The sequence below is a fragment of the Lepidochelys kempii genome, chromosome 11 (genome assembly GCF_965140265.1).
Source record: "Lepidochelys kempii isolate rLepKem1 chromosome 11, rLepKem1.hap2, whole genome shotgun sequence".
Classification (NCBI taxonomy): Eukaryota; Metazoa; Chordata; order Testudines; family Cheloniidae; genus Lepidochelys; species Lepidochelys kempii.
This window is the reverse complement of record NC_133266.1, coordinates 28,563,068-28,578,906: the sequence shown is the minus strand read 5'-3', so window position 1 is coordinate 28,578,906 and position 15,839 is coordinate 28,563,068. Positions and strand designations below refer to the sequence as shown.

Genomic DNA, 15,839 nt, shown 5'->3' with positions numbered 1-15,839 from the left:
CTTCCTGAATATGCAGAAATCTCTAGTGTTGCTTCTGGTGAACCTGGCTTTCCTAAACAAAGGCAGAGTCAAATTGACAAGACCAAGGGGTGGGAAGTTGCGGGAACACCCTTCCTACGAACATTGTGAGGAAGCTAAAGCAGATTCAAAGTTACAAGACACCTACTAGTCAGAGGCTGGTATGAAAGATGGCGCCTCCTGTGAAAGGTCCAGGGTCAATTCCATGGTAGGAATTCCATCACCCCCCTTCCCAGAGTATTGGGGCAACCCCTGAATCTTAATGACTGGAGGGTGGCTCACCTACCCTATTAGTAGATGTAGGTCTGAAGGATGTCTGGTACATTTTTCACGCTGCAGTACACAGTATGGCAGTCTGTTATATTGGATACATACCTGCTGCAGAAAGTAATGCAGTTTAAAAAGACAAAGGCAGATGGAGGTGGAGTGATGCAATGTGAAACAGAGTGATTAGGTTGATCATAGGTACATGTTTTACCAATTATGAGCGTTTGTGTTTTTTAAAATAATAAACACACTTGTCAATCCCCTTGTCATCTCTTACCCAAAAGTTTTCAGCCAGAGTCCCATTGCCCTTGTGCCCCCTTCATCCATCATCTTACCCCTTCTGTCCATGTAATGAGCAGTTCCCACATAGTGTAATAAATAAAAAAAGTAAGTAGATGACTTAATCAACAAGCTTCTGGCAGACATTGTGGAAGAAAAGGCTACTGAGGGGATGGCAAAGGGAAAGTAAATGAGGGGAGGTTGACTATATTTTATATATATATATATATATATATATATATATATATATAAATGACTATATGGCCTATAAGAATGGGCCAGTAGGCTGGTATTCTGATTCTAAATCTACTAGACTGCAAATGTCGGTCTATTGGCCCATCTCCTTGGATGCTAGGACCATTCCCCTAGCAAATACCAGGTTCTTCTGCTTCTCTCTGAAGCATTCTGGGAGGGGACAGTCTGCAGGTTTGTAAACTCACTTCTCAGGTGCCTTGGTGGACAAGGCCTTTGCTACTCTTTGTGTCAGTGACTCTCTAGGGCTGCCGCCCTACTTAATTCACAAGAAAATCTCCTGGGGCTGAAAATAATTGGGTCTTTTTTCCAACCTTCACTCTGCAAGGGCTCTTTGGGTCTGAGAATAACTGCAGTATTATCTCAAAAAACTACGGTTTTTCAACAGAGAGAGGCTTCAGAGCAATAAGGAATGCTTGAGATTCCTGTAGGTACTTGCGCAAGGGCTTCTAGGAAACTTCACATGTTCGGGATCCCACTTAGTTGGAAGTAGCAGTGGGGCAAGAGTGCTTTCTTCTCCTGCTTCTACAGGATGACGAGGAATAGGAGGGCCGCCTTCCAACTTTTCCTTTCTTCCTCACCCTCCCAAGAAAACCTTGTGGATTGAGGGTGGAGCAGTAGCCCTACCAAATATCTCTCTCTCCACACAAGATGCAAGATGAGGGGAGTGGTAATCTGATGCTCCCTGAAGATACAGGGGGATGGGGTCACTTGGCCAGCCTGCCAAAGTCTATGAAGGTAATGGGGGATGACTGAAACGTAAAGGGGTTGACTTCTCAAGGCCTCTTTGGAGACTGAGTGACAAAATTGTCATCAGCTGAATATGATCAGATTAGCACAGCACTACTATTTGTGCTCTTTGCCACATTTATTTATGGCTTATCAGTTCTTAATGTCAAGAACTAGTGGAAAACTGGGAAAAGCGCAAAATATGAAGGAAATCTTTTAAGAAAATTTTTAAACAGCTTTATAGTGCATCAGTTGGTCACTAACAAGTAACTTATCTATATAAATTTGCTGTGGTTACTGCCTCTTCAAAATAGTCTAAGCATGTACTCCCAGACAAAAATTAGCTTATCAAAATAAAAACTATGGGTCTTTGTTTCATCAGACAGTACATAGATCTGGACTGAAATTTTAACAAATTGTAATAGCCAGTCCACATTACTGTGTTCAAATTGTTTTAAGGGAAGTAGCATGGTTTAAAAGTAACTTACATGGTTTTCATTGATGTTGCATGTTTTTCTAGATGTTTATAACCATTCAAGAACTGGTTGAGAACTCTTCGCTCTTGCTACTTAACTCTTTAATAGCACTATTCATCTTGAAAGATCTTGGCAAACATTAATTCTTATAACACAACTGTGAGGCAGTTACCTCAAGAATTTCTCCTCCTAGCAGACAAGGGAAAGAAGGCATCAAAGTTAAGAGAGTTGTGGAAGATCACAAAGGGGACCAATTTATAGTCTGAATTAGCATTTGTGATACTTAACCGATTTTGTTGTTTGTTGGCCCCCAGATTTTCTGAGAAATCTTTCCTTCTATGTTCCCTGTTCTAGCCTAGGATTCCTATTCTGACGGGCACAGCATTATCAATAGATTACTCGTCTTGTCATTTTAATATTACATATTCTCATGTAATCCAAATAGTGCTGTCTACAATAGATGTCTTAGCTTTCTGCTAATATTTCAGAGCTGAATTGAAATGTATGTTCATCTTCCCTTTAAATTGGGGAGTCTGTTGGAGTGGATTTATGGAAAATCTAGCTATTTCCTATCTTAACATTGTTGCTAGTTTTATGTAGACTTCTACAAACTTCTACTACACTTTCTTTTGTTCTAGGGGATTATTAGACTTGTTTATCAAACAGAATAAGTAGTGAGAGACTGGTACACTATCATAAAAAGTTCATACTTGGTGCTATATATTTTCTCAATTACACTCTACAATAACATTTTAATTGTAGATGCCTGGAATGATGCAGTCAATGATGCCTGGAATGATGATGTCTCATATGTCCCAAGCACATATGCAGCCTACTGTACCGGTAATCTTTAAAACTTGTCTTTTTCACTTTTTAAACTATCTTACCCTGTGTGAACACTATTACTAGCATTTCATAAAGTCTAGTCAAGATTTTGAACTTGTATAAAATTGTGCTAAAAATGTCCTCCTTTGTGTATAAAATTCTGTGAGGAAGAGGTGAATAGTTGAATAAAGCTTCAGAAGACACACACACAAGCAGTCACTTGCATCTTAATGGAGGAGTGATCTGTATTTAATTACTTCCTCAACATGCAAAATATTCTCTCTACCCAGATTTCAATATTGCATATAACTATTGATTTCTTATAACACCAAGCACTTTCTCTTTATACATCTATTGTAACTTTTTAAAAAATAAGGTGTTTAGTACTCATCCAGATTTCCACATTAATAATACACAGCAAAAAATAGGGAAACAATTTTAATTCATTAAATCTCTTAAAAAGATACCAATAACAGAAATATCATTGATTTCTTTCATATTAAGTTGATTATGGATTTATCACTTGGATTGCCCATTATAAGCTTTGGAGGAATTTCAGAGATCTTAGGGAAAAAAATTAAAAAAGCACCGTGGTCAAAAGAGGTTAAAAAGAGAGATCTAGTATGCTAAAATTCAATCCAATTTTAAATATATGAAAATATTATTTCAGTTGGTTTTTGGAGCTCTGACAAATACTTTCATACTATAAAATGATCAGGAATAATATCAGTTAAGTACAACTTACGAATTGTAAACTGTTTACGGATATTTTTAAGGATATGTTATTTCAGAATCTAAACACGACAATATTCTCTGTTTTAAATTAAGATAACTATTTCATTTTCATGCTGTATGGTGGTTGACTTGCTTACATGCTTTGCGATATTTGGGTCAGGATGGAATTTTTCCCTGGGTCATATTGGCAGGTGAAAGAAGCTTTACTCAGAAAAATAAAAAACAAAACCACACTTTTTGTGACCATGCCATAGCATCACTTTAGATCAGCTGGTGTTGGCAGTTTGATTGGATAAAAATTACATCTGGAAGTCTTTTTCCTAGTTCAGATAAATTGAGCTTGAATGTAGTCCTTCTGAAATTTGGAGTCTGGAAATCAGTTGAGTACACTCTCCCATATTATCAAGCAGTTCATTGGTAATTATCATTTGATTTTTTTCATGCTTTGAAAATCTAAAACTATCTATGTTGGGATATCCTTAAAGTGCTTACTTACCTGGGCAGAAAATTAAATAGAACTTTAGATAGTGCAGTTTAATATATATATACTGTTGGTACAATTTTCAAAGGTGCCTAAGTTTCTTAGGGGCCTTAGTCACATTGATGGTAAAAGAGGCTTTCCCTTTAAGTCACTTAGGAATTTTTGAAATTTTTCCCTAGTGCATAAAGCAAGATCAGTTACTCTCAAAGTGATCATTTGGATAACATTGAACTTGATTGCACCAGTATGGGTGTTTTTATTGGATCTACCTTGCTAATCAGTATTATTTAGATGTTCAGTTATCTCTTGTGCAGACTACCTGAAAAAAATCAAGTAACTGAAGGATTGAGTCCAATGAATGGTAAACTTGTGTATCTGTTAAAGCTTTACATAAAAAGATAGAAGTCAAGAAATTCTTAAATCCTTTTAATCCTCTCTTTTCCCCCTTTGTATTTGAGATTTGTACTAACCGTAAAAGAGTGCCAATCAAGGCTCTGGGTACCCATGACAATCTATTAAAAGTATAGCGGACTCAGCTGTTGGTGTATAATGATTAATAGAAATAATAATCCATGGTAGATTTAGTGAATCAATTGTTAAATCCATTTTTCTATTAGTACTAAGTTGACAAAAAAAATGGTGTGGGATAAATCAAGTGATTGCATTACTCATAGTGCTGATGTTGCAGTATGTCTTTATTGACCTAAATCTGAAAAAGTTTATTCAGACATGTACCCAAGGCCCATCTCTTCTTCATGGGTGAAAGCTGATCTATTGCTGTTTGAATCAATGAAGGTTTAAAGTATTACACAGGTGGTGGTATCGGTCACAAACACACCCTCGTGGTTTGTGTCAGGTGTGTTATTTCAGCATTGGAATTAGCTGGTCATCTGCACTGTATATACTGGATGAGTGTTCCATTTGCATGCTGAAGGTCTGTTCTTTGTGAGGTTGGCAAGAGATTCATTGAAATGAATTGGTGACTGTGTGGCCCTTTCAGAAGAGTATCTTGTTATCCTAAATTACTTTCTTTATAGAGCTGGATTTCCCATGTTTATTGTTATATGTGGGGGGGGGGGGGGGGGGGATGGAGATCCACATTTAAGTTGATGGAGCATTTTGCTGCTGGAAAAACTTGAACAAGGTGCTTCTTTGAATTGATTATTATGATATTTAGTAACTTATTTTAATATACTGTTTTTAAATAATACGTTGGTTGTTTCTACAGCCAGGAGTAAACAGTATGGACACACAAGTAGGTATGTATACACAATCATTAAATTTTTAAAATCTTTTAATAGACTTGGAATTAATAAATCTAAAAAAAAATGAAGCTTAAGTTTACAAACAATGTAAATTTACCTTTATCCAATTTCCCTTTTATTTATATAAATTCTTTATTAAGTTTAGTTTATAGTGATGTTTTATCTTTCCTAATGTCTTTTTCAGACATGAAAAAGCTTTCAATGGATAGAAAACAAAAGGATAATTTTTATATACCTTAAAACCTTATTTTGTGTCTTGTTAGTTTTCTTTAACATTTTTATATTTGGTTTTATATTATTTTATTTTTTCTCCAAGTATTGTCTGTCATTATGGACCTCTACTCTTAAGATGCTTGGCCTATCTGTATTCCCCTCCAATACCAAACATTCCGACCAAGAGGGTATTTCGGGAACTCCTACCTCCTTCCCATATTCTTCAGGTTGTCCCATATCTGATTTGATGTACATTCTCCAGTAAAAAGATTCTTTCCACCCAATCATGAATAGCACCTTCTTGGGAGCTGAGTTGAACTTAGTGCTCATGAAATTAATGGAATCGCCAATTGATAATCTAGAGCAAAGATGTTTGTGTAAGCTATTCCTCAAAGATTGGATTGCCAGTGTTTAGAATGTCATTATAATGAGTCTGAGAGCCACAAGGATAACCTGTGTTTTCCCTAAGATAGTGTTTAGTTCTGGTGGAACTCATGCTATTAAATTACCCTGTTTTCACCTGATCTGCACTCAGTACTGGGAGAAGATAAATGGCATAGCTTAAGTGTTAAGAGGCCCTTATTTAATACATGGATAGAATTGAGGTCTCTCTGAATCTTCTGGACTATTTGTAATTTCTGATAAATCCAGAGAGATTATTTCTGTTTAGAGGTTGTCTAAATGGATTGAAGAGCACATGCAGGTCTGTGATCTTGTAGCTGTTTCAGTGCTTGATGGTATTGAGGTTCATTCAACCAGGTCTAAAATAGTGTATGCATCAGCCATTCCCAAACATTATTAGTTCATGTACAAAAATTAGTTCTTCCAAAAAAAAAAAAAATGTTGGAAGTGCCGGATGCAAATTTCTCCTTCGGGCACATTTATTTTAGGTCTTAATAGGCTTAATTTAAATATTTATGGACTCACAGTAAAATAAAATTTGAATGAATCTGGTGGAGATCTGCCTGGGGAAGATTAGGAAAGAAGGGAGTTTGGCAGGAGGAGTCCCACTGGAACCTTAGAGAATGTGAGGTTTAGGACTAATTGAGAATTCTTCGCTAAATCTGTTTAATCGGAAAATGCTACTTTGTCAAAGTTCTTTAACTTTTCTGCAAGAATTTATAAGTTTCTCAGGTCCAGGATGGAATATCGGGGGCAGGGAAACCCACTATAGCAGTGGTTCCCAAACTGTGAGAAAGTGAGTCGCTACCCCATTTTAATGCAGTCACCAGGGCTGGCTCAGACTTGTTGGGGACTGGGGCCAAGGCCAGAGCCCGAGCCCCATCACCTGGGACTGAAACCCAAGCCCAAGGGCTTCCACCCTGGGTGGCGGGACTCAGGTTACAGGCCCCCTGCCTGGTGCTGAAGCCCTGGGGCTTTGCCTCCCCACCCCTCCCCCCCACCTGGGATGGTGGGGCTTGGGCTTTTGCCCTGCCACCTGGGACAGCTGGGCTCAGGCTTTGGTTTCCTCTCTTGGGATCACGTAGCTCTAAGTATGTCGACTTCAGCTACGCTATTTTCATAGCTGAAGTTGCATAACTTAGACTGACTTAGCTCGCACCCCATCCCCCCACAGTGTAGACCAGGCCTTAGTAGCATTAGTCTCATTTCACTTTTGTTCAAAAGCTTCAAGTTCCTGTCCAGTTCCCTCTGAGCCAGGGAACTCTGCAAGTCTTGCCACAGCTCCCCTCCACGAAGAGTCTTCCTCACAGGACTTCTCCTCCCCTTTGGAGCCACAGATTCCTTCTTCTCGATTAAGGGTTTCACAGCCCTTCCTTCACAGGGCTATGCATAGAATCAAGCAGGCTTACCCAGCTTCTCCCCAGGGGATTACGCAATTGCTTGCTCTCATAATTGCATGCTTAATACATTTCACTACGCATAGGCGTATAATATTGCATAATATGGCCTTGACAGGGTGCTGCATTGCCCACCCAAATTATTGTCTGAGCCCTTGCCCTCACCCTCATTGGCTTGATGGGTCCATCTCCCCACAGAACAGGGCGAGCAGCACTTCGCCTGTGGGGCTATCCAGGCTGCCACTGGGCATGCAGACTGGGCAGAGGGAGTGATGTGATTATCAGCTTCATTGTAGAAAAAAATGTTTTTGGTGCTGCCTGTAGCCACTGTGCCCTACCAAGGTGGGGCTGCATGGATGGTAGGCTGGCTCTGGAGCAGCAGGGAGAGGTGATGGGGCAGCAAGGCAGCCACGGTGAGGAGGGGCAACAGAAGTGGCAGCATGGAACAATGTAGAGCCCAACCCACAGCATGATGAAAGCATGGCCAGGCAAATGCAGCCCCTACTGGTCTGCAGCATTTTTCACCTGGCTGGCTTGTGTTGGTGGCACAGGCAGCAGTGGCAGCCTGCAATGCTGCTGGCTGGTGGTAGGGGTTGACCTAGTGAGCACAGGGGAAGCCAGGCCACAGGGCTGGTCAGGGATTGGGAATGTGTTCCCATGGGTGGGCCTTCAGGTCCCCAAGCTCTATAGTCTGGGGATGTCTGCCTGCCCCCCACATATGCCAGGATGTGAGCCTCACATTCTTTGAGTATATGCCACACACCTCAGATCTGAGACCTTCCCAAAGTTTGGTTTGTGTCGCTCCCTGAGGGGAAGGAATGCTTCTTGGTCTCCACCACAGGGCAAGCAGGGAGGCCCTGGCAGAGACAGGTCTGTGTGCTGCCACCATCTTCTTTCTGTGTCATGTGGTAGCACCTCCTCAGTGGGTGGTGCTGGTCAGCCTTGGCCAGCACCCAGGGTCACAGCTGTTAAGGGAGATGAGGCCTGCCCCATCTCTACCCCATCTGGAGGAGGAGGGAATGTGTTTGGGAGATGGACGAGGTGTCCCTTTGTCTGTCTGTCTCTTGCGCGCACACATGCACGCAGCCAGGTAGGAGCTCATTGGATGGGGCTAGCTGGAAGAAGACGGGGCTCAGGACTAAGGGTGCTGTGATATTTGTCTGTCATAAGTTATGACCCACCCAAATTTCCATTCCCAACTACACTACTGCTATTAATTGTAAAGGACATAGTAAAATGACAGACATTGAGGACAGATGTAGCATTAAGTAGTTTTGCCAAAAAATACTGGTGGTGTTGTCAACTATGAGAGGAAATCAACAATTGCATGCTACTTGAACAAATCACAAAAGTATTTAAAAAGAGAGGCTTAGCTGCAAGGACAATCTCTTAAAATGTAGTGCTTTATTTCAACCTGTGTCAACATAACCACAATTGCTTGGTAAGAGCGGTTGGATGTTGTCCATAGAAACTTAAAAATGTAGGAGCGGAAAGGACTTCGATAGGTCATCTAGTCCAGTCCCCTGCACTGAGGCAGGACTAAGTATTGTTGGAACCATTCCTGACAGGGGTTTGTCTAACCTGATCTTAGAAACCTCCAGTGATGGAGATTCCACATGGAACAAGTTACCAAGGAGGATGTGGAATCTCCATCACTGGAGGTTTCTAAGATCAGGTTAGACAAACCCCTGTCAGGAATGGTTCCAACAATAAGAAAAGGAGGACTTGTGGCACCTTAGAGACTAACCAATTTATTAGAGCATAAGCTTTCGTGAGCTACAGCTCACTTCCTCAGATGCATAATACTTAATAATACATACATAATTCCAACAATACTTAGTCTTGTAATACTGTAATACTTACAGATAGGAATTTTTTCCTAATGTCTAATCTAAATTTCCCTTGCTACAATTTAAGCTCTTTACTTGTCCTATCCTTAGTGTATTTAAAAATACATGAGGTTACATTTTTTTTCTTCATTTCTACTTTCTGTGATTCAGTTACTTTAGTTACCTTGCTTGTGTTTTCATATTTGGAATGAAAGAAAGATACTGTGTATCTGCACACTTTATCTTGCATATTATACAGAGCAAAGATTTACAATATTCTGTTTATTTTTCTTTTTTTATTTCAATCTTGGAGTTTGAAATATGTGATTATCAGCTTCATTGTAGAAAAAAATGTTTTTGGTACCAATTCACTATAAAAAAATTAGTCTTAATTTAAGTAGCCACTATTAAACAACTATTTTTCAGTTTCACAAACCACACATGATGGGTCACTTTAGTGTCACACTTTTTGTTAACTGATGATAAAGATATGGGTTTTTGTGGTTAAAATGTGCTTTTATAAAAACAAAATTCATGAAAACTGTCTTCTATATCTGTCTAAAGAGGCTGCATTAATATAGTGTTGTTCTGTATTAAAACTGTGAAAAAGGAAAAAAAAAAGTACAATTTTGCATAATAATTTTGCATCATTTTTTGTGCACATAATTCCTTGGCGTGTACCCAGCATTACCGCTATCCAGGTTCCCGCCCCACTTCATGATCTTGATCTGAAGACTCACCTTTCTTCCCCTTGTTTCAGGCCCTCTTCCCCCAGGGGTATGTTATGATTCAGGCAGGCTTCCACAGTCAACCAGCTGTTCTGGTTCCCATCCCAAGGAGCCTCTCTCCTGACTTGATGTTCCCCTGTAATTCTCCTTTCAAGGCTGCCACTCCTCCTCCTGGGAGTCACCTGACAGCTAGGTTTTATCATGTTAAGGAGGTAGCCACCTGATTTACATCTGGCCCCATTTCCCAGCTAATCTGCTGCTCCTTTGAATACCGATTTCCTTAAAGGTACTATGTCAAGGAACAGGGGTTTGGCTGACCCTGAGCCCACTTTGCCTTAAAAGGGGACAACAACTGTGTGACCAAATACTACTTCTAACAACTCATGTAGCATTGTGGTACATGTACCACAGTATGGAAATTTTGAAGATTTTTACTGCTACTTAGTCTTCAAGAGTGAAGATCAATAGTGCTTATGCTGGAAGAAGAAAGAAAGGCTATTTGACAGTAATTGTTTTTTCAATTGGGTGGTTGATATGGATTCACACTACTGACCCTCCCTGCTCTCTTTGGAGTCTTTTAATTCAAATTCTGAGGACGTGGCTCAAAGAAAACATTTAAGTACATGCTTGTGTCCGAAGGACTTAAATGGAAATTAAGCACATGCTTAAGTGCTGCCATGAATAGAGTTGTTTTCCCTGAACTGGGACCTGCAGAATGAAAAGTAGATAGTGAGCCATGACTCACAAACACAATAGGCCCGGAACAGCTGGTGCTGCAAGAACGTGTGTAGCCCCAACAGACATTCTTGGCAAAAGAGTTCTGGTTGGATGCCCCTGCATGCTCATTCCAAGGGTTAATCTATCTTCATAATCTTCCTGAACTGGAATTACGGGTAGGTCATTTATCTTTTAGTTTTTATCAAATCTTTTATTTACAGTAAGTCATTTTTTAATTTATAAAAGGCCAGAGGGGAAAAGATGTAATTTAGGAGTGTTTTGCTAGAACACTAGTGTTTCTCATTCTGTTTGTGTTTTTTTTTTTTTTTTTTAAATAGGCACTACACCACCTGGAACACAGGTGAGTAAAAACCAAGGCTTCAGAAAGTTAATAGAAGTACAATGATTGTAAGTCCATGTATGGACATTTAAAGAAAAACCTTATTTGATTCCCACCCCCCCATGTTACTTTTACTAGCACGTTACTTATAAATCAGTTTACATGCTTAGGGATCAATATTTTTTTCTATTAGACTACCAGTCTTTGACTAGTGTTTGAAAACTTTAGTTGCCTCTGAGGAATTTGTACTAGTTTGTCAACCACCACTCTTGCCATTCAGTATTTAGACCTGAATGCCAGGTGTACTGAGCTTCTCTTTGCTCCCATTGAATTTTCTGATTAGAACATAAGAACAGCCTCACTGGGTCAGACCAAAGGTCCATCTAGCCAAGTATCCTATCTTCTGACAGTGGCCAGTGCCAGGTGCTCCAGAGGGAATGAATAGAACAAGTACGGTAATCATTCAGTGATCCATCCCCTGTTGCCCATTTCCAGTTTCTGGCAAAGAGAGGCTAAGGACACCATCCCTGCCCATCCTGGCTAATAGCCATTGATGGACCTGTCCTCCATGAACTTAACTAGTTCTTTTTGGAACCCTGTTATAGTCTTGGCCTTCACAACATCCTCTGGCAAAGAGTTCCACAGGTTGACTGTGGGTTGTGTGAAAAATACTTCCTTTTGTTCTTTTTAAACCTGCAGCCTATTAATTTCATTTGGTGATCCCTACTTCTTGTGTTATGAGGAGTAAATAACACTTCCTTATTTACTTTCTCCACACTAGTCATGATTTTATAGACCTCAATCATATCCTCCCCTTAGTCCTCTCTTTTGCAAGCTGAAAAGTCCCAGTTTTATTAATCTCTCTTGGACTTTTAGGAGAGTGTTTTTCTAGTTCTTCTAGTTCTCAAGACAGCAATCATTAAAATATATCGAAAACAAAGTAAAATAAGATTGTGATAAAACTAATGTAATATTTTTAGGTCATGGAAAATTTTAATGATTTTTAAACCCTGGTATCTTGTGAATTTTGAGGACTGAAATACAGACTCAACGTTAGCCAACTTTGGTTTTGCAAAGCTGAGAAGCATTTTGACATATGGAACCTTAAAACAGGCATACAGTTCCTTAGTGTATTGTTGGGTATTTTTGCGCTGGTGAAGAGCGGAAATTACTCCTTATTTTTAAATCCTCAAATTTCCTATTGATTTAGTTAAATTTAAAAAGGAGAAATTTTCATGTCTGTTTAGTGTTCATGAAACTTTTGTATTGTTAGCTCTGAAGTGTGTAGTCTGTATCAACAGAACAGTATAGCACAATGTCATCTTCACAGTTCCCTGACACAGCCATGTTCAGAACGAGAGAGCGCTTCAGGTTCCATGACTACATTCAATTCAGCTGAGATTACCAACAAGGATCTTCATTAGTGCCAATTATTATAATGTTTTGTCATAAGGGATAGAAAATGTTAGAAAATGTGGCCAGAGTCTACTAATCTGGAAAACACGTGTACCAGTCCATCAGTGTTTCTAGTCCTAACAGGCTCTTTGATCTTAAAGTGTGGGTGTTAACTAATTTTATAACCATCTATTTTGCTGTTATTGAATTAAACTGTTTTTTCAGTACTCTAATAAAAAATTAAATGTTAATATTTGTATCTCTGATACTATTTCTACTCCATGCAAAATCTTCAGAAGGTATTTGGATCCTATGTTTTTTTGACATTTTAAGTAGTTCCTGTTCCCATGTTCAGAAGTTACCACAGTACTATAACTTAATACGAGCAAATATTGGTGTGGAGGGTTAGATGAAGGGAGAGTAAATAATCTGATATTTCTTTCACTTAATTGGTCATTTTAGCTTTTATACAATTGGAAAACTGGGATTACAATCTTTAAAATGTAAGGAACAGGTCTAACTCTAACAACACTCAATAGAGTAGCCACTAAAATTAGGTCAAAATTAAAATGTGGAGGGGAGGCAAGATGGTTATCGATGTGATTTTTTTTTTTTTTTTTTTAGGTCTGATAGCTCATGGATAGGGCCCTACCAAATTCACGGCCATGAAAAATGCATCACGGACCGTGAAATGTGGTCTCCCCCTGTGAAATCTGCTCTTTCATGTGCTTTTACCCTATACTATAAGATTTCACGGGGGAGACTAGCTTTTTTCAAATTGGGAGGTACTGACCCAAAAGGGAGTTGTGGGGGGTGGGGTATCACAAGGTTATTTTAAGGAGTTGTGGCATTGCCACACTTACTTTTGCACTGCCTTCAAAACTGGGAGGCCAGTTAGCAGTGGCTCTTGGTTGCGCACCCAGCTGTGAAGGTAGCAATACCGCAAACACGCCCCCACACACAACTCCTTTTTCGGTCAGGACCCCTACAATTACAACCCTGTGAAATTTCAGACTTAAATAGCTGTAATCATGAAATTTATGATTTTAAAAATCCTGTGATTATGGAACTGACCAAAACGAATTTGGTAGGGCCCTACTCAAAGACCACCACTGCTATAGACAAATGTCTGTACACCAGTGGATTTAGCCTTTTCAGCAGGATTAGTGTGGCACCAGTTCATAACTTAATATAACAATTCCCAGTCTTGGATCATTGTAACTTTCAGTCTCTCGTGATGTACATAGGTGTCATTTAGGAAGTAATTTGAAACTTTGAACTTATTTCATGTAGCATGCTAAACTGCCATCTTATGGAAATGATTTTCAGTCATTATCAACCTAAGTTACATTTAAAAGTGACCTAGATGTCCTGAGCGTGTGTGCGTGTATGTCAGTCAGTCAGTCATTGTCTATCTTGAAGGAGATGCTGTGTTGTAAGTTTTCCTTTTTGATTCTTCATTATACTTTAAAATCATTTACTGTAAACAGGAAATTTGTAAATCTGAATCAGCTTTAGGGTTTGTTTTTTGCTGCTGTTCTGGTGTTTAAAAATTCTTATTGGATATATTTAAAATACATGTTGTTTTTTTAAATTTAAACAAATAAAAGAACTCCGTATACTTTTTTTTTTCCCCTCAGATCACACATCAAATAGTTTGCGCAGCCCAGCAAACCACCACAACCAACAGTTCTATAAATGAAGATCCTTCTAAACAGGTTTCACCAGTTTCTACTTGTTTTTAACTTTTCTAGAGTTTTTTTTATAGAATTCCATTACCATATTTTATTGCTTCTGTTTTATTTTTCCTAGAAATCTATGTGGACTGAACATAAATCACCAGATGGAAGAACTTATTATTATAATACTGAAACAAAACAATCTACATGGGAGAAGCCAGATGATCTCAAAACACCTGCTGAGGTAAACCAAGTTCATTGAAAGATATGGAACAAGTGACTTAAAATAAGTTCAGTGTACTGTCCAGGAGACATGCATTAGAATTTTTATTCCAATGTAATTTATAACTGTAAACACCCTTGCTCCAAAAAGCAAATTTTATCAGTTCTAGATAGACTGTCTATAACTGAATTAGGTAGATTCTTCAAGATACCCATTGATGTGCTTTTGCGATCACAATGTGACTTCAGGTTTAAATTTTGCTGTTTTTCTTCAGGATATTTTCATTGTACGCATTGTGATATGTTTTAAGTTGCTTTTAGGCTTATTTTTGGGTTGTTTTTAGGATATTTTAGCAGTTTTGAAACATCATTGTAATAAGATTTTTAACAAATGTTTTTGCTCTCTGTTAGCAATTGTTATCTAAATGCCCTTGGAAAGAGTACAAATCTGACTCTGGAAAGCCTTATTACTACAATTCCCAAACAAAAGAATCACGTTGGGCAAAACCCAAAGAGCTTGAAGATCTTGAAGGTAACGGTAATGGAAACTGAGCATTTTGTGTATAATGTAAATGTTATTTCTACATGAATTATGGCACTGTTAGTTTAGTGTAGGAATAGTTCTTCCTATTAAAAATTAGAGTGAAATAAAAAAGAGATGCTGGAGCTTTTCCCCAATAATATAAAATTATAACTGAACAGAACTGGTCTGTCTTATTTTAACATTGTTCAAAGTCTCAAAGATTAAATTTAATTCAATGTCATCATATTCAGTGGATTTGAAATAAAAATGGTGTTAGCTATCTTAGTTGAAAAATCAAAATTAAGCACGAAGCTGTGTTTGTAAATGACGTTGATAATCTGTTTCCCTACTGTTCCCGCCAACCATTGCTTCAATACATTATTGTTGGGTAAAGCTAATTTATCAAAGTCAAAACCATGCGTACCTCCAAAGCGCATGGGTGTAAAGCTTTATTTTGAGATTATCTGTTTAATTTTGGGGGCTGGGAGATGATGGGAGGCGGGGAGAAAACCACCATCATCTTTTATTTGCATAAAATCATATTATGACACACAAGAATATAATCTAGGTCTCATTTGGATTTCTTCTTGCTCTTCCACAAAGGTAATGTCATAGTTTGTTCTGGGTGGAGTGTAATGCTGCATTAGTGTTTATTTTGGATGGAGCATGGTCAGTATTTTTGGTAAATCAGAGCCGTGGTGAAGAATATTACAAAATGTTAAAATAATTTTAAGGAAGCTAAGGTAATAGAATAGTACAAATGGGGAGAGTTGAGGGTGGGTGGGGAGGGGGAGGCATTCCAAAGATTAGAGAAGCAGCACTGGTATTTAAAAACTAGATAGGAAAAGATTACTAAAAAGAAAAGATGCAGTTGAGTAAACCCTATTTGTCTGTATTGAAAGTGGCATTGATGCCTGATGAAACTGAAAATATTTACTTCAGTTTGAACAAAAAGAAAAAGTAGTAGATGCAGAAGGTTGTTCAGTAAGATTTTCTGTGTTTTGATGCTTCTAGAATTTCATTTTAATCCAGCTATCTTTTAAATTATTGAAACAAGAATACTAACA

At 38.5% G+C, this 15,839-nt stretch overlaps 1 protein-coding gene across 9 annotated transcripts in view; it reads left to right on the top strand.

The window, feature by feature from the left end:
* The window catches only part of PRPF40A (pre-mRNA processing factor 40 homolog A), a 45,843-nt gene that overhangs the window by 3,856 nt on the left and 26,148 nt on the right, over nucleotides 1–15,839 (top strand). For 6 of the 9 annotated variants that reach the window (XM_073305494.1, XM_073305493.1, XM_073305492.1 and 3 more), the window contains exons 3-8: nucleotides 2,784–2,864; nucleotides 5,291–5,321; nucleotides 10,952–10,974; nucleotides 13,989–14,066; nucleotides 14,161–14,271; nucleotides 14,661–14,787. In XM_073305494.1, the coding sequence (XP_073161595.1) occupies nucleotides 2,784–2,864; nucleotides 5,291–5,321; nucleotides 10,952–10,974; nucleotides 13,989–14,066; nucleotides 14,161–14,271; nucleotides 14,661–14,787 (451 nt within the window). The remainder of the gene's footprint in view (nucleotides 1–2,783; nucleotides 2,865–5,290; nucleotides 5,322–10,951; nucleotides 10,975–13,988; nucleotides 14,067–14,160; nucleotides 14,272–14,660; nucleotides 14,788–15,839) is intronic. The other 3 variants (XM_073305496.1, XM_073305491.1, XM_073305495.1) reach the window with 1 other exon arrangement.